The following is a 26,051-nucleotide window of genomic DNA, read 5'->3' as shown; positions in this document are numbered from 1 at the left end:
GCCAGTCACAAAAGGGTTCTTCTATTGTTTTATTTACAATAGTTATGAGAAGATAAAGAGAAGAAGAAGAAGAAGGAGAAGAGATAAAACAGTGCAGCAATATAGCGATGACCGTGGCCTATGTGGCAACACACACACTGCTTGCGACACAGCAAGAGAGAAAGAGAGTAGGCTCTGGCGGAGACTGGCCAGGTAGAAAGTGACCAGATCAGAGAATCATGTTTCAGACACACTGAAGACCCTTTTTGTCATAAGTCTGACAACTCTTTGCTTTCACCAACGCTTTATTTGCACAGATTCAAGCAATGACAAAAAGGGTCTTCAGAGTGTCTGAAACATAATGAAAAAGATGATGGATAATGAAACGAATAATGCATGGCAAACTGAATGTAATTTGATGAATGATAGTAATATAAGTATGTCAGTTGTAATTCTCTACAGATGATCACCCACTCCATCAATTTATGCAAGTTAAGCGGACTGCACTGACGCTAGCATGGCCCGTGAAGCGAATCATCCCCAATCAGGCTAAATCTGATAAGAATTGTGTTTCTTACAAGGTGTTCAATGATATATTTCTAAATGATTCCTGAACAAATTTATGTCAGATAGGACACAAAAGAAAGAGCTCAACACCTACTTTCTAATGAGTACAAAATGAAGTGTTGATTAATTAAGATGAATTTATAATCTTAGTTTAAGTCACCTGAAAAGGGTCAGTTTTAGCGAGCTTGTCACTGAAAATTACAGACTGCGTTAAATCAGTTTAACGTAGGCAAACACAACTAGAATAGATTTAAAGATGGAATTGTGATGATTCTGCCAGTATATAATACTTGCAGTTTACTGATCTGATGAAAGAGTTATTTAATTAAATACACTGTGTCACAAACACAAGTTGCCGCTCACCCAATCACGTACAGTGAACTAATTGTGGGTGGTTGTGTGGCAAGAAGGACAAAATGATGTAAGCTCAGCATCGGTTGAAATCTTTACACTGACGAATGATTAAACTGAAATCAAGTATGCTTCTTACTGATTAAAGTGTGTGTGTAAGCACAACAAATATAATATTAGAGTGAACGATACAGAGACTTGATTTAATAGATGTTTAGAGAACAAGTTTAAAATGGGTTTTGCATCAAACCGGGAATGGCATCATACATTCTGCGTGAGCCATTGTAGACTGGCAAGTCAGTTGCGAAAAAGCCGTCTGCTATAGCTCAGTGTGCGAAACAGTTTTTGAAGCAAGCAGAGCGCTTGGCTACATTAAGACTATAAAAGATAATCTAGCAATAGAAAGGGTCCAATGATGAGAAACTAAATTATTTTTTTTTAATGCAAGAATATGAGTTATCAACAAAGACTTACAATTACATACTTAAATCTACACTCACTAAAATGGTAGATGAGGAGATTTGATCGAAACTTTTCAACATAAATGATGTAAATGCAAGACATATCTTTAGAATGTCGGATTATGATAGTACAAGGAACTCAGTAAAGAAAGATTGTTTAGAACACTACAACACCAACCTTAGAAAAAATTCATTGGCTAACCGAATTGCACAAATATGGAATGCATTACCTGCCGAAGTTAAACTTGCACAAAATACTAACACGTTCAAAAATCTCCTTGACACCAACACCATCGTGATTTAAAAAAAATTTTTTAATGAAAAATGAAAACAAAGTTTCTTGCAGACTGCCAGTAGTGAACTTACGTACCCCGCTCAACAACAAACAACAGATGAAAATAAATAAATTAAATAAAAGGAAAGAAGTGAAGATAAAGATTCGATGGGGACATAAAAAAGGCCGAGAGGTCTATGCAGATGACTTGCCAGTCCCTGTACTACTACTACTACTACCATGGTGATCGTGGTGCAAAGACACAGGATCTTCCATCAATCCAGCGAAAGCCCAAACGTTGCTGTGCACCCTCAACAACAAAACCGCGAGCAAATCACCACCTTCTGTGTCATTCGATGGGATTCAAATTGAGAAAACTGAATGCCTACGCTACCTAGGAATACACTTCGACAGGATGCTGACCTTCAGAAAACATACGGAAAATACTGTTCTCAAATGCAAAAAGGGCCTTTCAGTCTTAAAAGCAATGGCAACCAAAGGAATTGAACAACGCCACCTCTTCCTGCTATACCAATCACTCGTCCTCAGTGTGATCGACTACGGACTTGGGCTAACAACACCGTCTCAAAGCAACCTCCTAAAATTAGAAAGAGTACAAAATGAAGCTATGAGGCTGATCCTTGGAACAACAAAAGACATGCCCACAGAAACCATGCGATACCTGCTTGACCTTCCTTCAGTGCAGGCCAGAAACAAGTTAGAACAGGTCAAGACCTACTTCAAAGCATTAGAAAACCCTCAAAACCCACTGCATGATGCAGTCAAAGAACCAAAAGGCAGCCGTCTAGGACGAGGAAGATCATGGATGGGGCAAGCAGAAGACACAATCCAGCTAGTATGCCGACTACAAGACCTGAAAGAAACAAAAGAATGGGAGAAAACCCCCGAAAACCTCAACCATCTATTCAACACAGTCATTTCACCCACTCTAGGAAGACATTGTCGGGAATGGCCAGAGGGCAAAACTGATGCGGAAGTGAAGCTACTTATAGAAGAAAACAGTAAAGAAGAGGACATCATCATATACACAGATGGCTCAGTCACCAAAGACCAGTCTGGTTGGGGATTCACTGCGAAACAAAATGGAAAAGCAATTTGGGAAGAGAATGCTGCCTACAAAGTCACAACCTCCAGCCTAACGATGGAAGTTGAAGCTGTGACACATGCCCTCCAGTGGCTATCGTCCATCCATACGCCCGGAAACCAACATGCCATGATTCTAACCGACTCAATGAACCTCATACAGAAAATTGAAAGCGGAATGGGAAGCCCAGAGTGGCATAACGCAATGCGCAACTTTCAGATTAAAAAACTCACATGGTCATACTGCCCGGGACATGCAGGTGTTAAGGGAAATGAGCGAGCTGACAGACTTGCTGCTAACGCAACACCAACGAGCGGCCTACATCTAGGAAAATCGGAAATCCTCAGAAAAGTCAAAGAATACCAAAAAGAACAGGTACAAGGCCATTACACCATCGATCGCCTCAAAGAAATAGAAGCAGAGAGAGGGAGCGGCCGCAAGTCTAACATGAAAGGTAGAGCACGATGCTTTGCAAATCAAACAAATATCGGCATCATTTCCAAACCAACATTGCGCAAATTTCTTCAAAACGGAACAGAGTCTCCGTGGGCCTTTCCAAATACAATAAACTGAGCAACACACTAGACGCCACGTTCTTGGCATCAGAGATCTTTTCCCATCCCTCTTGCGGCCAGTCAGTGGCAGCCTCTGTGCGTGTGTGTATATGTGTGTTTGTGTGGGTCTGTGATTTTGAGTGCGTTTGTGAATGCGCGAGAGTGAAAGTGTACACAAGTGTCAGGAGAGATGTGTACGTGTGTGTGTGTGTGTGTGTGTGTGTGAGGGGAGGTGGGAGTGCGGGGGGAGGTGGGATAGAGGATGAGGTATGTGAGTGTATGCATGCCTACACTGTGGGAGCAACAGGATATTGGAACGTGTATATATATATATATATATATATATATCTTTGTATGTACGTGTGTGGGGTTGGAGGTGGGAGATATGGGCGTATGTGTGTGTGCTTGTACAATTAAGTGTTCATCTCTGTGAGTATGTGTTTGTGTGTGTGTGTGTGTGTGTGCCGTGGAAGCTGCGATACGTAGACTAGAAATGAGTGTGTGGAGGAGGGGGTAGAGGAGGTGCAAGGTAATGTGTGTGTGTGTGTGTGTGTTGGAGCTCATGTACGTTTATATGTATTTGACTGTGCTTTCATATGTGCTTGTACAAGTAAGTGTTCATCTCTGTGAGTGTGTGTTTGTGTGTGTGTGTGTGTGTGTGTGTGTCGTGGAAGCTGCGATACTCAGACTAGAAATGAGTGTGTGGAGGAGGGGGGTAGAGGAGGTGCAAGGTATTGTGTGTGTGTGTGTGTGTGTGTGTGTGTGTGTGTTGGAGCTCATGTACGTTTATATGTATTTGACTGTGCTTTCATATCTGTGAAACTGCATGTTTGGTGCATTTCTGTTATGCATGTGTGGGTGTATGTGTGAATGTGTGTCTTCATGTTTTACATTTATTCGCTTATTTATCACCATTGTTGTCTTATTTATTTATTTATGTTTTATTATTATCATTTTATTAGTATTACTAATATTATTACTACTACCTTTTTCTATATTATAATTATTATTTATTTATTTATTTATGCAAGCTTATCTATTATTTATTCCCCCGTTTTGGGGTTTTTTGGGTTTTTTTCAAGGCCTGACTAAGCGCGTTGGGTTACGCTGCTGGTCAGGCATCTGCTTGGCTTGGCAGATGTGGTGTAGCGTGTATGGTTTTGTCCGAGCGCAGTGACGCCTCCTTGAGCTACTGAAACTGGTGATCGTGGCTACTCAACTTCAAATTGTTGAAGAGGTCAAATCGCAGTTTCACTTACCTGAACCTCTGAACTGAGTCCGTCAAACTGTTCGCGAACAAGTCTCTTCATTGCAGGCCAATCCATTTTGAATATTCGATGACACAAGCTGAAAACCGAAGAAAGCAAAAACCCAAATGTGCAAGTATTCTTGTGTCCCTTTGATACTAGTGCAAGGAGGTACACATCTTTAAAACAGGGAAGCACTCGAATCTACCGCGCAAGTTCAGCATACCGGAAGACACAGAACAAAATCAAATTTCATTGATCAAAATTATTTTCATCCAAAACTAGAAAGAAACAGTTTAATACAAATCAACATTCTTACAACGACAACTGTTAATGAATAGTATCAGACCTATTGAAATTAAGCTACATGCATGAGAAGTGGACACTATTTTCTGCGAGATAACATATAAACTTCCGGTTTTAGGCGGACGACGGAATTCCGATGCAGAAATAAACAACAGATAGAAATCATGGCTCTTTCAGAGAGAGAAAAAGGAACAAAGTTAACTGAAGCTCTGGTTTTAGCTCGGACAAGAGCTACAGACTTGGAGAGTGTTCGAAAACTCAACTGTTGGTGAGAAAACTTGCTCAGTAAAAGTTGACAAGATCATTCTTGTTTCGTTGACTTCTGAGTTAATTGTTTTTGACTTTTTGTTGTTGCATATGAATTATTGTCTGCAGTCGCATTCTCTGTTGTCCATTCTTAATTCATGTGTATCTGAGTGTGCGCACATGTGTGTGTGTGTGCGTGTGTGTGTGTGTGTGTGTGTGTGTGTGTGTAAGGTGTGCTTGCATATTGCGTGTGTGTTTGTTTGCGCGCGCATGTGTGCGTGTGTGTGTGTGTGTGTGTGATGTGTGCATGCATGCTTGTGCGTGCGTGGTGTGTTTGTATGTGTTAGGGTGTGCAACTTCAAGCATGCTTGCTCATGTGTGTGTGTGTGTGTGTTGGGTGTGCAAGCGTGCTTGCAAATTGCATGTGTGTTTGTTTGCGCGCTCATGTGTGTGTGTGTGTGTGTGTGTGTGTGTGTGTGTGTTAGGGTGTGCAACTTCAAGCATGCTTGCTCATGTGTGTGTGTGTGTGTTTGTGTGTGTGTCACTTTGTCAGATTGTCATGTAGGAGAAGAAATCAGACATGGCCTTTCAGTTCAAATCATGTGGTTTCCATTCTCTTTCATTCTTGTGTATGTGTTTTAGTGTTAGTGTGATAGTGTTAGTGTGTGTGTGTGTGTGTGTGTGTGTGTGTCACTGTCAGATTGTTATGTAAGAGAAAAAATGGGACATGGCCCTTCAGTTCCACTCCAAGAGGTACAGACAGCTGCTCTTGACCCTGTACACACTCCAAGTCTAACTAAAGCCTCACATTCACTCCCTGGAGCCGAGTCCTCCACAGAGGATCCTGGGGTCAACTTGTGTCACTCCCAAGTCCAACTAAAGTCTCACAGTTACACCCTTGATGAAGTCAAGTCCTCCACAAAGAACCCCAGGTTCAGCTTATGGTCTGACTTTTCGCAGGGACAGTACATCGACACCAACACCTGTGCTGAAGCCAGCAAAGCTCTGAGCTTCTTGACAAAGAACCTGAAGGTGCTTTCCAATGTCAGGCCAGAGATCTGGCATTCAAGTTCAGTGTCCAAAGGTCATGATCCAGGGTCAGGGTCATTCCATTACCCAGTAAACCAGCATTGCATGCCACCCTACTCTGACAGGCTGACTGCTGACCTTGAGGAGGTCAAGCAGCACACACAGTGTCATAGTTTCGTGATAGAAAGAATCATTTAGAATGGCGTCCCATCATACTCCTCCCTGCACAACTGCATCTTAGCTCTGACACCTGTCAGTCAGATGATCAGTGCTACATTGTACAAAGCTATGTTCTGTCCTCAATGTGGACAGCTGTGCTCTGTAGGATGTGGGCTGCAGTCACAGTCCAGTGATGTTGACGTTTTCAATGGTGTGTTCATGCCGATTGTAATGCAGTGAAGGTTTCCTTTTCTCTGTGTGAATGTGTAATGAGAAATTTTAGAGGAACCATACACTGGTGTGTGTGTGTGTGTGTGTGTGTGTGTGTGTGTGTGTGTGTAGTTCATTTGTCACATTTTGGTGAGTGTATGTAATATTGATGTGTTATTTTTTTTTAAAGTGGATAGTGTGCTATATAAGTATCCATTATTATTATTATTGTTAAATATTGTAAGAGTATGTGTTTATTTGTGTCAGTAACTAGACTTCATACAAATGTGTGAAGAGCACAGGATGGATTTTATGTTGATTTGAAATGATTGTTGAATGTGTCTTTGTCCAGGGCTTCTCAGATTGGTGATGCCAGCATTGTTCGCAGAATGCCTAATCTGGAGGTTTGTAGTTTGAGGTCAGTATGGATTGTATCCCTTTGTTGTTGTTAGAATTATTATTGTTATGATGTCATGTCAGTTGAAATTTATTCTGATTATTGTAGTTGTTGTTCAGGTGATAGTGTAGTCAACTTTAGAATTAGCTTTTAGGGTCCCCTGTAGGGATGATGGAGGATCTTTCACAATCCCAGAAAACTTTATAATGGTATCTATCCCCCCACACCCCTCTCCCCATCCAGAAAACTTTATAAATAAAATCCCCACACCTTTAAAAAGTACCCCACCCCCACCCCACCCCTTTAGGAAGCTGTCTGCTGGACTATTTCTATTAGCAATAATGTCAACCTTTAGGGAATTTTTCTTTTTCGTGCCATCTTCAGTTTTTGTCTTTTTAATTTTTGTGTTCTTTTCCCATTATGATGCCTGCCTTTCCAGTAAATAATTTGTTTGATTTATTGTCAAATAAACAACTTTCCTATTATTAAAAAAATAGCTTTACAAAGGTGCAATACCTAGAAGAAGGGGAAAAAAAAACAGAAAAGAAAGATAAGCAGAGCAGGGGATGGTTGTTGGAGGGGAGGGGTCATTGGCATTCAGTATCAACCCATCAGAGGCACTGACTGAAGCCCTTTTGAGTTGTCTCTGAGGAAGTGAGCCAATTGTAGGCCTGATTCCACAGTAATTTCCCCCCTGTTGAAACGATGAATATGTCATCAATAGCATTGATCTGTTGTACCCCTCCCCCTGTTGAAACGATGATTGTCTCATCATTAACCCTTTGAGCCCTGAGTTCCTGAGCAATTTTAACCCTTCTGCCTGAGCTCCTGAGCCAAAATTTGCAAATAATTGGTATTAAACCCTTTGAGCCCTGACCACCGTTTTACTGGTGGCAGAGAAAAATGACATAATGCTCAGACACTGGTTGAGCGGTGTGTAAACACTTGAAGCATGCAGAGTCTCAACCTGGCCCATCAGGGCAGAAATCAGGGACAAAACGTGCGAGAAAACAACTGTACACAATGCAGCAAGTAATTGATATGCTTGATGATTTATCGGAAGTAGAGTATGACAATGATTACTCTGATAGTGAGGTGGAATTTGAATCGGATGATTTTGCTACAGATAGTGATGTTGAAAATGAATCTGAGCATGCAGAATCAGTTGATCAAAGGAGCGTGTCAGGTTGAGACTCTGCACGCTTCATGGTAGAAATCAGTCTTTTTTATCCAAAGCACATGCACAAAACACAGTGAAAAGGCGCGGCAATGTTGGTACTACGTTCACTGATGTCAGAATATTATGGTTTTTCTGACTGGTTCTTCAATATAAGTCAACCAATAGCAAAACACGACACAAGTGTTTACGCACCACTCAACCAGTGGCGAGGCATTATGCCACCCCTCCCCACCACCGGTAAAGCGGTGGTCAGGGCTCAAAGGGTTAACATTGATCTATTATACCCCTCCCCCTGTTGAAACGATGGATATCTAATCAATAGCATTGATCTGATATACCCCTCCCCCTGTTGAAACGATGGATATCTAATCAATAGCATTGATCTGATATACCCCTCCCCCTGTTGAAATATGAATATCTCATCAATAGCATTGATCTATTATACCCCTCCCACTGCTGTTCTTAATCATGGCATGTGATCCAGAGACACCAACCATGATTCAGTGCTGTTCTTAATCATGGCATGTGATCCAGAGACACCAATCATGATTCAGTGCTGTTCTTAATCATGGCATGTGATCCAGAGACACCAGTCATGATCCAGTGCTGTTCTTAATCATGGCATGTGATCCAGAGACACCAATCATGATTCAGTGCTGTTCTTAATCATGGCATGTGATCCAGAGACACCAATCATGATTCAGTGCTGTTCTTAATCATGGCATGTGATCCAGAGACACCAGTCATGATTCAGTGCTGTTCTTAATCATGGCATGTGATCCAGAGACACCAGTCATGATTCAGTGCTGTTCTTAATCATGGCAGGAGAAAAATATCAAACCCATGACTTCCAAAAGATGCCCATGAAGGGACATGTAAATGTAGCCAAGTGCTTTGCTGGCTACTGCCTCTACTGCTTCACGCACAAGCTCTATAGCAGACACCTTTTTCGCAACTAACACACCAGTCTTCAAGGACTCGCACAGAATGTGTGACGCCATTCGAATTGCAAATGCCAAGCCCCTTTTAAACAACTGCTTCAAAACATCTATTAAATCAAGTCTCTGTATCGTTCACTGCAATATTATATTTGTTGTGCTTATGCACACACTTTAATCAGTTAGAAGCATATTTTATTTCAGTTTAATCGTTCGTCAGTGTAAAGATTTCAACTCACGCTAAACTTACGTCATTTTGTCTTCTCGTCACATATAATGCTACAGTTTACAATTCTATTCGTGACTACTGTTGGAAACTAAAGCCACACAACTGTAGTGTTTGGATGAGAATAGATCAAGCATTTAGAAGATACAAAGCCGATTTTCATTGTCGACACTTAACGACATTCACTGCGCAACTAGCATTGCTTGATGGCTTTGACTGAGGTGAAAACTGTGTTTCTGACATACCGTATTTAATTAGATATCTCTTTTGTCGGATCAGTAAACTACAAGTATTATATAGAGGCAGAATCGTTGCAGCTCCATCTTTAAATCTATACCATTTGTATTTGCCTATGTTAAACTGATTAATTTTCAGCGAGAAGCTCATTAAGAACTTATCAGTTCATGTGACTTAAATCAAGATTGTAAATTCATCTTAAATAATCACGTCATTTTATACTCATTAGAAAGTGGGTGTTGGGCTGTTTCTTTTGCGACCAATCCAACGTGAATCAGTTCAGGAATCATTTAGAAACCTATCACTGGACACCTTGTAACAAACACAATTCTAATCAAATTTGGCCTGATTTGAGCCGATTTGCATCGCAGCATACGCGAGCGTCTTTGCAGTTCGCATAACGTGCATAAATAGATGGAGTGGGTGATCACTGGTCACTTTCACCTGAGCCAGTTTGAGGTGATAGCCAGCTAACTGACCACTGACTGTGTGTCACCCACAGTGTGTGTCGCTCCAACGGACAGTGTCTTGCTACGTATCACTGCACTGTCTTCTTATTCTCTTCTTCTCCTCTTCTTTACTTAATATTGCAATAAAACAATAGAAAAATCCTTTTGTAACTGGCCTGCTATATATCCCAGGGCCAGTGCATGGATCTTTTCTATCCTTTAATACAGAAAATCAGTAATTCTTTTGTACCGCCCCCTTTATAAAAATACCACTCGGTTCATAACAACACAGCTACATAAAGAATAGAAAGAAAACAGAGGCCAAAAACAAGAAGTGAAAATGAAATATGGCAGTCACTAATGAAGTACCATATGAATAATTTATATCTCTTTACTCATTATGCTTTGGGATCCACAGAGGATGCAAGGGAGGTCACAAATGTGTGAATGGCATGAGTGATTATGGCATGAGTGGTTTTGGCTTGAGTGGTCTGCTTAGCTCAGTTGTTACAACGGAAGCACTGGCTGGCAAACAAGCATTGACACTGAAAATGTGTATCTCAGAAGAGGATCCATCCATCACTGGTTGACCAAGTTCATGTCAAACAATCGATATTGGGTGAAAACAAGTGCAGGTAACAACCAGATACCTCTTCCATCATTTACAAAATTAATTTTGCACAGACATAAACAAACAAAAGAAAAAAAAACAACAGAAAAATGATAGTGTCAGGGTGGAACATTGGAGGACAATAATAAAAAACCCTTGAAATCTCTCTCTCTCTGTCTCTGTCTCTCTCTCTCTCTCTCTCTCTCACACACACACATACATACTCCAGGCCGTTGAAGGGAGAGGTGTTGAGCTGAGCTCTCACTCAATGCAGTATGACAAGTGCTGAATATCCACTGACTGAATTCCTGTCACTCAGCCACAGCTTCAGTTAGTGTGTTCCCAGATTTTACAAAGCCTCTACGTTCAAGCTGCAAATCTCAGCCAGCAGATTCACAATAACTTCTTCAACCCTCAAAAAAACCTTCACAAGTTTGAAAACGAACTTCGAGATGCCAAAATGAACATCAAAGACAATAGGTGGGATATCAGTGGACTTCAACAAGACAGTGTTTCCTCACATGATAGGTTGAGGAAAATTGAAGACAGATTAGAGAAATAGGATATTTCATCAAGAGAAAGGAATTTGAAATTTTTCGGTATCCATGAATTAACGGACTGGGAAGAGGAAAGTGACACTCACAAAATTGTGGCAGTACTCAGCTATTTTTCACCCGACAAATGGTGGTCTACTAAGGACACTGAGTACACCTGTCGTATCGGGAAGCCAGGAGATAGAAATCGGCAGTGAGGTCTGATCGTTTCTTTGACAGATGAAAGATAAGCTGTACATTCTTAAGGACAGGGAACTCAGAGATCGGCTAAGAAGGGAAGATATTCAAGTGGCAACAGATCTCACTGTAAACTAAAGAGAACAGTGCCAGCAACTGAGGAAGGAGAGCAGACTACCTGGTAAATTGTATGCAGATGGTGTTCCTTACAAAACCACAACCAACATTAATGAACCAACATTAATGAAAACATTCTACAGTAATCAAGAAGTGACACACCAGTTACAGGAGAGATGTTCCCGTACGTCATCAATGGCAAGAGATGGAAGGATGTCCACTTGTCCCTCCTCAGCACCAGCAAGAGATGGAACAATTTCCAGCTGTTCACCCTGACCTTCAACAAGGGGAGCACTTTCTACATGGGCCATCCAATTGGCAACAAATGATGACAGGATATTTTCCACTGTTGGACCATTTACAATGACCCCACTACTGAACTGACAAAACATGGCATGGGGTGAAGACCCCTCCATGTACAGATTAGGGTTTTCCCCCGTATCAAGTAGCCCTCTGAGAACATCTCAAGAGTTCAGTGCCTTGCCCACACCTCACCAATCACCAAATCCACAGCAAACAGGACCGCAGCAGACAGTAAGTCAAGGACTCCATCAACGACTGGACCAACCAATCAAAAACAGCAGTCTCCTTGCTTATAACAGCTGTGCCAGTTAGGGTGAAAAGGCAACAGCAACAGCAAAACAGAGAACAGGGAACAGCAGCAGCGAAGCAGGGAAACACTGCACACAAGAAGATGTGAACAGGAAGGTGAGCGCTGTCAGCAGCAAAGACAGCAACAGCAAGAGAGGGAAATGTTGCAGGAAAAGCAGTACCATCATCAACATGACCAGATGTGGACAAAGAAGCAGCAACAGCAAGAAGAGCTGCCACAAGACCATATCGAAGAAAATCTGCAGCAGCACAGGAGCTGTAAAAGGAACAACAGCTGTTTCAGCAAGAACAAGCCGGGGCAGGAACGATCAACAGAAGAGCGACAAGAGCAGCATGAAATGGAGCGTCTTGGTGAACATCAACACTTGAAGCAGCAAGGGACAGTTCTGGAGGAGCCTTCTCTTCCTCAGCAGGCAGCCTCTTTTCTTGAAGATGAGGAAGTCTCCACAGGCCGTGCTACTAACGTTGGTACTCACAAGTCACAATCCAGAACCAGGACTGTGTCAGTAGCAAGTCCAGAGAAAGGCAAGATGAAGGCCGTGCTTTACGCTCGTGGACATACAACTAGTGGTCCAAGGATCAGCCAAAAATTATAGACGCACTCAAGGGTGCACAGTCAGACAGTGCACACAGCAAAGACAGTAGTATGCCACATCATTCTTCTTCTTCATCCCGAGGTGAAGTAGCAGCAGACACTGGTGAGAAGCTTTCTCAATTATCATGTTAATGGTTTAGAATCAAAATTATCTGCTAGTGAATTCGTTGGTTTTCCCCAAAGGTATGACATTGTTGTCTGACAGAAACGTTCATGGACCATGACATCAGAGACAGTGCATTTAAAGATTTTCACATATATTCATCAAAGGCTACGAAGCTGTCACGGCAAGGGAGATGTTCCGGGGGTGTGGTTGTGTTAGTCAATAAATGTTTTTCTGCTTTTTTTTGAGAGAGAGTGAACTATGATGCCAGTAACATTGTTGTTTTAAAGGTATCAAAAGACCTGCTGAGTGTTGAGAAAAATATTTTCATGATTGCTTCATACATTCCCCCCTCATGATTCTCCTTTTTGAAATTTTGAACAAGACACCATTGGAACTGAGGTCTTAGAAAAGTGCATACTTGATCTACATGAGTCTTTTGATGATTTTTGTGTTTTGATATTTTGTGATTTGAATTCTCGTACAGCTAACAATTTTTTTTACTTCAGTTTATGTGAAGATGTGGACAAAACAAAAGAACAAATGAAATCATTCTAAAGAATATGGCAGGATGTAGAAATCAATCAATTTGGTGAAAAAGTTCTTGCTTTTTGTAACACATTTGATTGCTGTATTTTAAACTGGCTTAGTAAATATGGCTTTGATGACAGTTGCACTTTCATTTTGGATTCTGGGTCTAGTGTGGTTGATTATTTTATTGTATCTCGTGATCTTCTTTTGAAGCTTTCATGGAAAACAGTAGCTGATTTGGTAGATTCAGATCATTTACCGGTTATTTTGTCAGTTTGAAACTATCCCCAAAACAACTCACAATAATAAGAGAACTGCTGTAGATAGAGTTTTATGGGACAAGGCGAAAGAAGCAGAATTTATAACAAAATTCAATGTTGAAGACAGTACTATCAGACTGGAAGCAGCCATTCAGCAATTAGAACAAGATGTTGACCATGCCTTGGTAACTTTCAATGACTGTCTGAAGTCTGCTGCACAATGCGTGGTGAAAAAATGTTATGTGCCATCTCACAGAGAAAAAAAACAACAAAAAAAACGTGTATGGTTCGATCAGGAATGCAAAGATACAAAACTGAAATGTAAAAGGATATTAAAAGTTTTAGAAAATACAGGCTTCAAAGTGACAGGCTTAAATATTAAAAGTATAGTAAGAAAGAATAAAAAAAGAAAATTACGTAGGCAGAAAAAACATGAATTTCGAAGAAATACAGCTGAATCCTTTACACAACCAAGCAGAACTTTGAAAGGAAATAAAGAAGTTAAGTGGTGTAAACACAAAAAAGAGCGTAAATAACAACATTGGTTTAGAGGACTGGTTCAGTCACTTTCAGGGAGTTTTTAACGTGGCAAATAATTTAGAAAACGAAACTTATAATGACACTGAGTTAGGCGACGCAAGTGATCACTGTTTGAATAAAGGAATCAGGAAGAGGAAGTTCGGGTTGCAGTGGGCAGACTAAGTAATGGGAAGGCCGGGGACTGACAGTATTGTTCCGGAAATGTAGAAAGCACGTGGTGAAAAAGTGGTCAAGTTTCTCACATTGCTCTTCAGTAAAATATTATATTTTGGGACAAATCCCCGGTTGGAGAGGTAAGAGCTGAACCAAGAGAGAGCCGTGCCAGACACACCAAAAGTATGGGAGAGTCGGTTTATCAAAATGTCATGATCAATGGTATCAAAGGCTGCTGACAGATCAAGAGGAGAAAGAAGAGAAATATCATTTTTGTCCAGGGCTGTAAGAAGATCATTGACAATTTTCAATAAAGCACTTTCAGTGCTGTGACCAGCACGATAAGCTGATTGCTCTACATGTTATTAGTTAAACAGAATACTCAATTTTCATATCAACTTTAAAACTATAAAACTAGAATGAACATAAAAGAGAAATCAAATCGACTGTGTCAACCGGGTGTAACTAAACTTGTACATCTATCTAGATCCAGAGAAAATGGCTAAATGTTGCAGTGTGATTGCAGTGATAGCCACGTCTCCTTTACTGCGGACTTAAAAAAGAATTTTTAATTGCCCTTAAAAATTTTTTGAATGCCCAAGATACACTAGAATAATATGATTTAAACAGCGTTCTCACTGTGAATACCGCAATCAATTTATCGCCCTTTAAAAAAGCATGTTTAAATATTATATTTTTTAACGTCAGCCAAGGAGCCTCGATAGTGTAATGAGTAAGACAGTTTCTTCTCACCCGAACACGCGGGGGATCGAATCTGCCGATAGGACTTTTTTTTCTTTTTTCTTTTCCTTTTAACCCGAAGCTTTATAATAACAAATACAGAACACGTTTTAACAGTTAGATTTTTTTTAAAGTGTATCACAAGCGAGTAATGAAGGCCTTGCCTCTCTTGTTCTTTTTTGTGAATGTTTGTTCACTTATTTGGCTTGTCAAATATTAAATCATCTATTTCAAAATAAAAGAAACAAACTAAAGTATGAACTTTGTAACTTTCTCCTTGCATAAATATTAACAAAATCCAGTTGTGATCATATAGCAACATATGGGTAGCTTGGGGATGCCATTCCTGACCATAACTGAATGAAAACAAAATAAATCTCAATATGATATCACATACCTCAACATGTTTTATTGTTCATGCTGTACACAAGGCCTACAGCATACACTTTTCCCCAAACCCATCTGGTCTGTCACACTGGCATTGAATGACCCTCCCAGTTCAACTTCACCTTGAACTGATGTCTGCAGGTTTTGCTGTTATCTCCTTCTGCACTCACTCAAGTCGAGGCTGTGAGGTTTTAATTCTGCTGCCATGTGGTAGCTTTGATTAATCTGGCCTCACAGCACTACTGCGCAAGTCAGCTGGGCTGCTGTCAAGGTGTTGAACCACACTGCTGTCAGTTATCCCCTGGAACCAACACTCCCCTTTACTGCAGAACTGTTGTTTCCCCGCCGGGAAGAGCGATTTTTCTCAAGGCCTGACTAAGCGCGTTGGGTTACGCTGCTGGTCAGGCATCGGCTTGGCAGATGTGGTGTGGCGTATATGGATTTGTCCGAACGCAGTGACGCCTCCTTGAGCAACTGAAACTGAAACTGTTGAGTTTGGCTGTGACAATGAAAAATAGATGAATTTTTTTCTTCTTCTTTTTTGTACTGTTTTAATTATTATTGTAGTTGAAGCAATGTTGACCTCATTTTATTTTATTTTATATATATATTTTTTTCATCTTCCCCATAACTCTGTGAAGAGTCATTGGGGCGGACTGCAGTGAAGGAGTGTTCACAAGATTCTTCCAGGTCTCTCAGTGGTGTGTCAAAGTCTGGGTCTCTACAAATGGTTTTCTTGTCCTTTTGCAGTGTTGTCAGTCCATTGGTTTTCCTGTCGTCCACTCCAGCTCCCTCCCTTGACAGTTCCCAAAGTTTTCTGGTTTTCACTTCAATAAACGATATTCATTTGTTCATTTGTTTGTTCATTTGTTCATTGGATAATTGTTTTAGCAGGTATGGCATTGGTAGGGCTAAAACAGGAATATTCCCAGGAGCTGACCCTGGCAGTGACCATGACCTTGTATCAGTTTGGGGACATTCTTAAGGCTCTGACATGACCTGGTGTCAGTTTGGGGACATTCTTAAGGCTCTGACATGACCTGGTGTCAGTTTGGGGACATTCTTAAGGCTCTGACATGACCTTGTATCAGTTTGGGGACATTCTTAAGGCTCTGACATGACCTTGTGTCAGTTTGGGGACATTCTTAAGGTTCTGACATGACCTTGTGTCAGTTTGGGGACATTCTTAAGGCTCTGACATGACCTGGTGTCAGTTTGGGGACATTCTTAAGGCTCTGACATGACCTGGTGTCAGTTTGGGGACATTCTTAAGGCTCTGACATGACCTGGTGTCAGTTTGGGGACATTCTTAAGGCTCTGACATGACCTTGTGTCAGTTTGGGGACATTCTTAAGGCTCTGACATGACCTTGTATCAGTTTGGGGACATTCTTAAGGCTCTGACTATGGCACTGGGTTTATGCAAAGGTCAGGCATCTGCTACTTTTATTTTTGTTATAATGTATCTATCTGTATATATTGTATTCTTTTTTTTTCTATAGGTAGATGTGGTGTAGTGTGCCTGGGTCAGTCTGCACACTTTTCTGCCTCCTTGATACTGAGACAGATGTCTTTCTTTCTGTGTTTCAGCGTGAACAATCTGACATCTCTGGTTGACTTTGCTCACTGCCCCAACCTGCAGGAGCTGTACATCAGGAAGAACCGCGTGGACCAGCTCTCTGACGTCCTCCACCTACGTCGCCTGGAACGTCTGCGCTTCCTGTGGCTGTCGGACAACCCCTGTTCCCAGGGAGACAACTATCGTATGACTGTGCTCCGCACACTGCCCAACCTGCACAAGTTGGACAACATCGGTAGTGCCTGTTGACCCCTCCACTGTTTAATAGTTCAAATGTTAAAGGTCCCACAGCCCCTTAAGCCATGAATTCACATCCGCCCTGTCTAGGAATCCGCCCTGTCTAGGAATCCGCAGAGGAAGGTGGGGCCAGTTCTCTCCTTCCCCCACTTTTAACCTTCTCCAACTGGTCAGGTACCCATTTATACCTGGGTGAAGTGAGGGAAAGCAGAGTAAAGTGCCATTTCCAAGAACACAACACCATGCTAAAACAGAGGCTTGAACCCAGACCACTGGTGAACTCTGGATCAGAAGTCCAGTGCCTAACCGATTGTGTCATGGCGGCTCATTGTGGGTGCCTCGTTGTCTGCTGCTGATGAGAATGCTGGTCAGTGAAGGGTGGTCACCTCACTGAGATCAGACAGACCTAAGGGCTTTGGGTGTCAGTGGCTGTTCTGTATTCACACTACTTCCTCTTGAGATGCCATTTGATGAAGCGATAAACTGAGGATCAGTGTGCAGCATGCACTTAGAACACATAAAGAACCCATGGCAACAAAGAGGTTGTACCTGGCAAAATTCCTATTTTTGTGTGATTTTTTTTCTGTAATCTTTTTTCTTTGTTATTCCATCTTTGCGTTTCACAATTAATGGATTATATATCACATTAACTTCTTGAGTGCCAAGGACGTACATCCACTAAAATGTTTCACTATTTGTCAAGGATGTATTCACATCAACATCATCTCATAAATTTTCCCATTTCTATTTCAAAGTTGCTGTGTGCCAATAGACACAAGATGGAAAGCTTGATATGTCTAATTATTCATGAGGAACAGCAGCCAACCACTCTTTGTATGGTCATGCTAGGATGTTATTTGAAGTAACCTCTCAATTCGTATGACGCTTTCCAGATGGTGGACAGCCTGGCCCAGGCGACTTGAAACAGCAGTCTGTTGCAAAAACTCTCAGTGATTTTGTCACCCAAGATATTGCTGAATTTTTACAAGTTAGTGAACTCAAACTGTCCACTTCTTGTGGGCAGAGAGGGAGGGAAGGATTGTTGAAGGGTGTGGACCAGTCTCATGCATTGCATGAATCACTGGACAAACATGCAAGCATTTATTAAAGAAGAGAGGATCATCTATCATCTGTAGGCAAATTTTTGAACAGTACTCACCCCCTCCCCTTCCCCTAATCTGTGTGTCCACTGGGTCACTGTGAACCTGGTTGATATTGTCAGAAAGTGAGCATGAGGTGAGTGGTTGAGGCACAGGCTTGGGTGAAGGACGCGCACGCGCGCATGTGTGTGTGTGTGTGTGTGTGGGGGGGGGTGTGATTTCTATTTCTCTTAAAAATCTAAACTGAAAGAAACAGCTTGCTGACTACATTTCTGCTGCAGTTGCCAAGAAACTGTGAGTGAAAATGTGTAGAATACCACAAATTTGGATTTTAATTCATGACTGTATGCACATAGGTACAGCAATGCATTTAGTTTTTAGTTTTCATTTATTTCTAGGTTCATTTCAGCTGCTTTTACTAACAATCTATGACATATATTCAGAAATTGGGTGGAATTAGGGCAATATCCACATTTCTTTCACTCCACTCCTGTGTGTGACTAATGGAGTGAACCTCTATGCCTTGTTGTGAACACTACTCATTCCATCTTTCAGGGGAAAATGTGGATATTGCCCATTTTTTTTGTTTTTGGCTGCCCCGTCATCTGTGCTGTGTCAGTGGCATTACTCCCACACCGCTCATTCTGACTTCCCCATACACAGCCACACCTGGTTCAGCCACACCTGGTTCAGCCACACCTGGTTCCCCATACACAGCCACACCTGGTTCAGCCACACCTGGTTCAGCCACACCTGGTTCCCCATACACAGCCACACCTGGTTCAGCCACACCTGGTTCAGCCACACCTGGTTCAGCCACACCTGGGTCTCCCATACACAGCCACACCTGGTTCAGCCACACCTGGTTCCCCATACACAGCCACACCTGGGACACAGCCACACCTGGGTCTCCCATACACAGCCACACCTGGTCCCCCATACACAGCCACACCTGGTTCAGCCACACCTGGGTCTCCCATACACAGCCACACCTGGTTCAGCCACACCTGGTTCCCCCATACACAGCCACACCTGGGACACAGCCACACCTGGTTCCCCCATACACAGCCACACCTGGGACACAGCCACACCTGGTTCCCCCATACACAGCCACACCTGGGACACAGCCACACCTGGTTCCCCATACACAGCCACACGCCACACCTGGTTCCCCCATACACAGCCACACCTGGTTCCCCATACACAGCCACACCTGGGTCTCCCATACACAGCCACACCCATACACAGCCACACCTGGTTCCCCCATACACAGCCACACCCATACACAGCCACACCTGGGTTCCCCATACACAGCCACACCTGGTTCAGCCACACCTGGGTCTCCCATACACAGCCACACCTGGTTCAGCCACACCTGGGTCTCCCATACACAGCCACACCTGGTTCTCCCATACACGGCCACACCTGGGTCCCCATACACAGCCACACCTGGTTCCCCCATACACAGCCACACCTGGTTCAGCCACACCTGGGTCTCCCATACACAGCCACACCTGGTTCAGCCACACCTGGGTCTCCCATACACAGCCACACCTGGTTCAGCCACACCTGGGTCTCCCATACACAGCCACACCTGGTTCAGCCACACCTGGGTCTCCCATACACAGCCACACCTGGTTCTCCCATACACAGCCACACCTGGTTCCCCCATACACAGCCACACCTGGTTCTCCCATACACAGCCACACCTGGGTTCCCCATACACAGCCACACCTGGTTCAGCCACACCTGGTTCCCCCATACACAGCCACACCTGGGTTCCCCATACACAGCCACACCTGGTTCAGCCACACCTGGTTCCCCCATACACAGCCACACCTGGTTCAGCCACACCTGGTTCTCCCATACACAGCCACACCTGGTTCCCCCATACACAGCCACACCTGATTCAGCCACACCTGGTTCTCCCATACACAGCCACACCTGGGTCCCCATACACAGCCACACCTGGGTCCCCATACACAGCCACACCTGGGTCCCCATACACAGCCACACCTGGGACACAGCCACACCTGGGACACAGCCACACCTGGTTCATCTGTCACAGTCCAAGGGCCAGCAGTCCACAGGAAAGCCATTGATGTTAGGTCACCAGGAGGTCACACACCACCACCACGTCCCTCCAATGACAGTCCCCCATGAATCCGCCGACACTGAACACCTTGACAAGACTCACCCGAAGTGTGGAAGTGGAGGGGTATCGAAACTGAGGTCACCATGAGAGCAGTGCATGAAAGGCCAAATAGTTTAGGGCTTTTTTGTGCTGAGGATGAAGAAGGAGGTGGAGGAGGAAGACGATGTTGCTATGGAGGTCCATTTGTATTTTGTATTTTTGTATTTTGCATTTGTATTTCTTTTTATCACAACAGATTTCTCTGTGTGAAATTTGGGCTGCTCTCCCCAGGAGAGCGTGTCGCTACACTACAGCACCACCCATTTTTTGTATTTTTTCCTGCGTGCAGTTTTATTTGTTTTTCCTATTGAAGTGGATTTTTCTACAGAATTTTGCCAGGAACAACCCTTTTGTTGCCGAGGGTTCTTTTATGTGCGCTAAGTGCACGCTGCACACGGGACCTTAGATTATTGTCTCATCCGAATGACTAGCGTCCAGACCACCACTCAAAGTCTAGTGGAGGGGGAGAAATTATCAGCGCCTGAGTTGTGATTCGAACCAGCGCGTTCAGATTCTCTCGCTTCCTAGGCAGACATGTTACCTCTAGGCCATCACTCCACTATTTAAGTTGGGGAATACACGACAAGGCTGTACTCTACGCTTCCTGTCATAATGATATCCCGGTGTCAACCAGGCCCGAGAGATACAGATACTTGCAGTGTTAGTCAGGAAATTAGAGCAGCACACCCAAAGATGCATCCGTGAAGTGGATGATACTTGAGTGTGTGGTCCCAGTCTTCCCATTTAAGCCCATAGCACACTCAGCTGTGGGTAGGAGCCGGCCGCGGGCCGAAAAACCCACCTCCGCTGGGATTCAAACCCGAATCCTCCCAGCTGTCAGTCCGCGATGCTAACCACTTTGCAACGTAGGCTGGTTATATTACTGAAATTTGTTTATCTCACATTTAAGATTCACTTGTGAACCACTGAAATGATAGCCCAGCTGAAAGAGTGGCTTTGATGCTGCCCAGTATGCCAGAGGGTATAGCTGGCAGTGGGTAAGTAATTGTTTGGCAAAAACACATTTAGTTGTTATATTCATTGTAAAAAAACGAACCAATTAGAAACTATGTGTTGCCATTCACAGAGGTGACGGAAGAGGAGATCAACAGAGCACTGGAGGAAGGTGATGACCTGACCCAGCAGTTTGGGGAAACTGGCACTCCTGACTCTGACCTTGACCCTGTGCCTGTCCCCCACACTGACCTTGACCTCCACACTGACCCCAACACCAACGCTGTTCCTTCCATCACCAAAACCTCACCAGACACCTCAAGCAAGACAGCCACCACAACCACCACCACCACAACGACGACACCTAACTGCTATGGCACCTCCATCGACACGTCATCGGATAACGCTGACGAGAAAGAGGAGGAGGAGGAGGACAGTGGGGTGGAGGTGTCGGCAGCTCCCTTCCATCCCCGACCATCGCAGCACGGGCCGTGTGTGGGTGTCATGGCAACAGATGTGCACCGGAACCGTGTGCAGCAGGAGGAGGGAGTGAAGCTGAGCTGGGAGGAGACCAAGTGAGTGTTCTTTCTTTTCCTTTTTTTTTCAAATGAACATTTTTAAAGTTTTCATTGTACAAGTACATACATAAAAAATATGAACTGAAAGAAGTAAGCAGAACACACACACACACACCCCACACACACACACACACACACACATTATCGTCACCATCACCATCAAGGTAAATGTTCCACAGGGAAGTATGCTTTCACTTCCCATCCCCTGACTCCATGAGCCACTTCCCTCTCATGCTTCCCTACCAATCTACCACCCCCACCCCCCACACACCCCACCTCCACATTGAATGGAACCCCCCTTTCATCGGAGTCACAATTTCATGTTTATTTTATGCAAACATATTTCCACAACAACAACAGCACAAAAAAAAAATTAAAAAAAAAAAATAAAATAAAAAGGAGATCAATAAGAAAAGTCTTACTGTGCTTAATTAAGCAAGTGCTTCAACTTCAACTGTTGGTAAACGCACATTTTGTTTACCACCATCATGGTAGCTAAGGGAGCAGGTAAGGATAGATATGTTCATAACAAAAACTAGTGGACAAAGAAAAAAGACATTAATTCATGACAGGAAGGAAGATGTGCCAGCACTCCGCAAATGGTCTTCTTCACCTGTTCGTATTTGCTGGGTACTGTTCTTCAGAATTAAGCTAAATATCTTTTTTCTCAGTAGAGCAATAAAAGCTTGTATAATTGACTGAACATTTTGTTCATTTTTTTAATATATTTTTTAAGGCTAAAAGGTGAAAAACATGAAAGGTACAATAGGTTTTTATGGCTGCATTCCTTGACATGAAAACACAGACAGTGGGGCGTACAACCACAAGTCACAGCAACATCTAGTGTCCCCCTTAATCCATTCATTGACTGGAGTTACACTGACTGGGCTGGCTTTGAGCCACAGATCACCTCACTGTGTTAAGGCTGTGTGTTTATTCATGATAGAAATGTAGTGTTCTTGGTTTGACAAGCTATATGCTATTTCTTGTTTCTGGCTGAAGGAGAATTGAGGAAGATGGGTCTGTGGGCAGTCCACAGGTTAAGGCAGGCGGTGCAGAGATGTAAACGAGGAAACTAGCACACCTTTGACAGCAGTGGAGGTTTTTTCAAACTGCACCACTTTCTTTACTGATGACAAACACTTCTTGTCATTGTTGATGATGGACGCAATAGCCGAGTGGTTAAAGCGTTGGACTGTCAGTCTGAGGGTCCCGGGTTCGAATCACGGTGACGGCGCTTGGTGGGTAAAGGGTGGAGATTTTTATGATCTCCCAGGTCAACATATGTGCAGACCTGCTAGTGCTTGAACCCCCTTCGTGTGTATATGCAAGCAGAAGATCAAATACGCACGTTAAAGGTCCTGTAATCCATGTCAGCATTCGGTGGGTTATGGAAACAAGAACATACCCAGCATGCACACCCCCGAAAACGGAGTATGGCTGCCTACATGGCGGGGTAAAAACGGTCATATACGTAAAAGCCCACTCGTGTGCATATGAGTGAACGCAGAAGAAGAAGAAGTTATTGCTGATGTGTTGGAAGAAGCAACCACTTTATAAGGTGGAGTTCATTCTTCTTCTTCTGCTTCTTTTCCTGCCCTGTCTCCTCCCATGTCAGTCCCCCTGTTCTGATCCTGTAGTCACCAGGGATTGGGGTTTGAATCCCTCTTTCAGCAGTGTGAACTTGGAAAAGGCATTTTCACTTTCCACTCTCCACCCAGATGTGAAGTGGACCTGACATCAGCTGGGGAAGGAGGGCTCCATCTTCCTCGGCTGAGCTCCAGACACAGTGGATATGAGTTCAATGCCCTGATGGCCATAAAAGGCTATTGGACCTTCAACCTTTAACCGTAAAAAACAACAACATGCCGCATTTAGTTTGGTAGCTTTGTTGCTTGCTTTGATTGTTTCATGGCTGCCGGGTCTTTCCAGCTGTATTCTGTGATCAGTCTGACAGTGACAGTGAGAATAACATTGGGAAGAATGCACACTGACCCTCACCTCCCACACAGGGAGCTGGTGGGGTTTTCAGGCAAAGTTAAACATACATAAACATACATGCTTTCATGTATGACATACCATACACAAACAGGCATGTGCAAGCACAAACATGCAAATACACATGCACACACACTCACACAACCAGCTGAAGTTCAAGAAGCACCTCATCAGCAATATGGTAACCAGAACAAAGAGGTGTGTTTTGAGATCACTTTTTAAACTGGACCAGAACAAAGAGGTGTGTTGTGAGATCACTTTTTCAACTGGACCAGAACAAAGAGGTGTGTTGTGAGATCACTTTTTCAACTGGACCAGAACAAAGAGGTGTGTTGTGAGATCACTTTTAGAACAAAGAGGTGTGTTGTGAGATCACTTTTTAAACTGGACCAGAACAAAGAGGTGTGTTTTGAGATCACTTTTTCAACTGGACCAGAACAAAGGTGTGTGTTGTGAGATCACTTTTTCAACTGGACCAGAACAAAGAGGTGTGTTGTGAGATCACTTTTTCAACTGGACCAGAACAAAGAGGTGTGTTTTGAGATCACTTTTTCAACTGGGTCAGAACAAAGAGGTGTGTTGTGAGATCACTTTTTCAACTGGACCAGAACAAAGAGGTGTGTTTTGAGATCACTTTTTAAACTGGACCATGGAATCCATGTAGCAGATTGAGGGCAGTATGGTCCTTACTGCTTGGACAAGATAGGAGCAGGGGCATGTAACTTGTGCTTGGGACTTTTTGTTTCTTCAAGGACTGTCATAATTCTTTCATGCCATACTTGTAGTGTATTGTATTGTATTGTTTTGTATTGTATTGTATTGTTTTCTGTTGTTTTGTTTTGTATTGTATTTTGTCACAAAAGATTTGTCTGTTTGAAATTTGGGCTACTGACCTGTGGGAGAGAGTGTCACCACATTGTCAACCATTTTTTGTTCTGTTAACTGCCTGCAAGTGTCATCATGTTAGTACCAAAGGGATGTTTCTACTGAATTTTGTCAGAGACATGCCTTTCATTTCTTTTATGTGCACTGAATGCATGCTGCACACAGAACCTCAGTTTATCATCTCATCCGAATGACTAGCACCCAGATTCCTGCTGAAGGTCTTGTGGAGGGGGAGTTCTGTACAAGGGAGATAAAACCATGGACACTGGCTTTCTAGCTGGGTGCAGTACAAGGCCACTGCTCCGCACTCCCTGCACTATTTCTCTGGGACTTGAAGCTGCAGCTCTGTCAGCACTGGTTCACTGACCCAGTGCTAAGAGTGTTGGACTTTATTCTGAGGGTCCTGGGTTCGAATACTGCACTGGTGTCTGGTGGATTAGCATGGAGTTCTTTTTTTTTTTTCTTTTTTTTTTGACTCACTTGTGTAAACAAAGTGAGTCTATGTTTTAACCTGGTGTTCAGTTGTGTGCGTGTGTATGTGTGTCCGTGGTAAACTTTAACATTGCCATAACATTGCCATTTTCTCTGCAAATACTTTGTCAGTTGACACCAAAGTAGGCATAAAAATAAGAAAAATTCAGTTCTTTCCAGTCATCTTGTTTAAAACAATATCGCACCTCTGGGATGGGCACACAAAAATTTAAAGAAAGAAGCCAAATTATATGCAAACTGCATTTACTGTTATATTTGTATTTTCTTTATTCTTTAAACTTGGCACTTTGATCTGATATTCTGACACAACAACAAGAGCAGTCATTTTTTATCATTTTTTGTTCAAACAGGAACTTCTTTTGCTAAGTATGGAAGTTATATTTATTTTGCATGTCTTTGGTGCAGATAGTAAAGAAGGGAAATTAATCTGTAAATAATGCTAGGGGACTTAATTTGCTTTAAACTGATCTTTCTCATCTTAAACATTACAGTTTGAAATTTCACTATGTTCATTCGCCCAAGTGGTCTTTTTCAGAAAATACTAAAGTCAATACGACGAGTGGACTTTATAGATCTGTTAGCTGAGCCCTGAAGGACATGGGCAAAAATCAGTTGTGTACACATATTTATACACATTCAAAGCGCGTGCTCATATTCTTCACAAACGCAAACGACGCCATTTTGTTTAAAGTTGTTGACCTGCTTGTTCAATCCAATATTCACTCGACAATACACGATCA

At 42.8% G+C, this 26,051-nt stretch overlaps 2 protein-coding genes across 2 annotated transcripts in view; one reads left to right on the top strand and one right to left on the bottom strand.

The window, feature by feature from the left end:
• Positions 1 to 4,700, bottom strand: part of LOC143276415 (uncharacterized) — a 37,802-nt gene extending 33,102 nt beyond the window's left edge. Inside the window, exon 1 of the mRNA XM_076580902.1 lies at positions 4,551 to 4,700. Within this exon, the coding sequence (XP_076437017.1) occupies positions 4,551 to 4,616 (66 nt within the window). The 5' untranslated portion in view covers positions 4,617 to 4,700. The remainder of the gene's footprint in view (positions 1 to 4,550) is intronic.
• A 258-nt stretch (positions 4,701 to 4,958) lies between these two features.
• The window catches only part of LOC143276472 (uncharacterized), a 31,088-nt gene continuing 9,995 nt past the window's right edge, over positions 4,959 to 26,051 (top strand). The window contains exons 1-4 of the mRNA XM_076580982.1: positions 4,959 to 5,112; positions 6,841 to 6,906; positions 16,885 to 17,108; positions 21,492 to 21,933. Coding sequence (XP_076437097.1) covers positions 5,009 to 5,112; positions 6,841 to 6,906; positions 16,885 to 17,108; positions 21,492 to 21,933 — 836 coding nt within the window. The 5' untranslated portion in view covers positions 4,959 to 5,008. The remainder of the gene's footprint in view (positions 5,113 to 6,840; positions 6,907 to 16,884; positions 17,109 to 21,491; positions 21,934 to 26,051) is intronic.

Source organism: Babylonia areolata, chromosome 32, assembly GCF_041734735.1.
Source record: "Babylonia areolata isolate BAREFJ2019XMU chromosome 32, ASM4173473v1, whole genome shotgun sequence".
In the NCBI taxonomy this organism is placed as follows: domain Eukaryota; kingdom Metazoa; phylum Mollusca; class Gastropoda; order Neogastropoda; family Buccinidae; genus Babylonia; species Babylonia areolata.
This window is presented reverse-complemented; position numbering and strand designations above follow the sequence as displayed.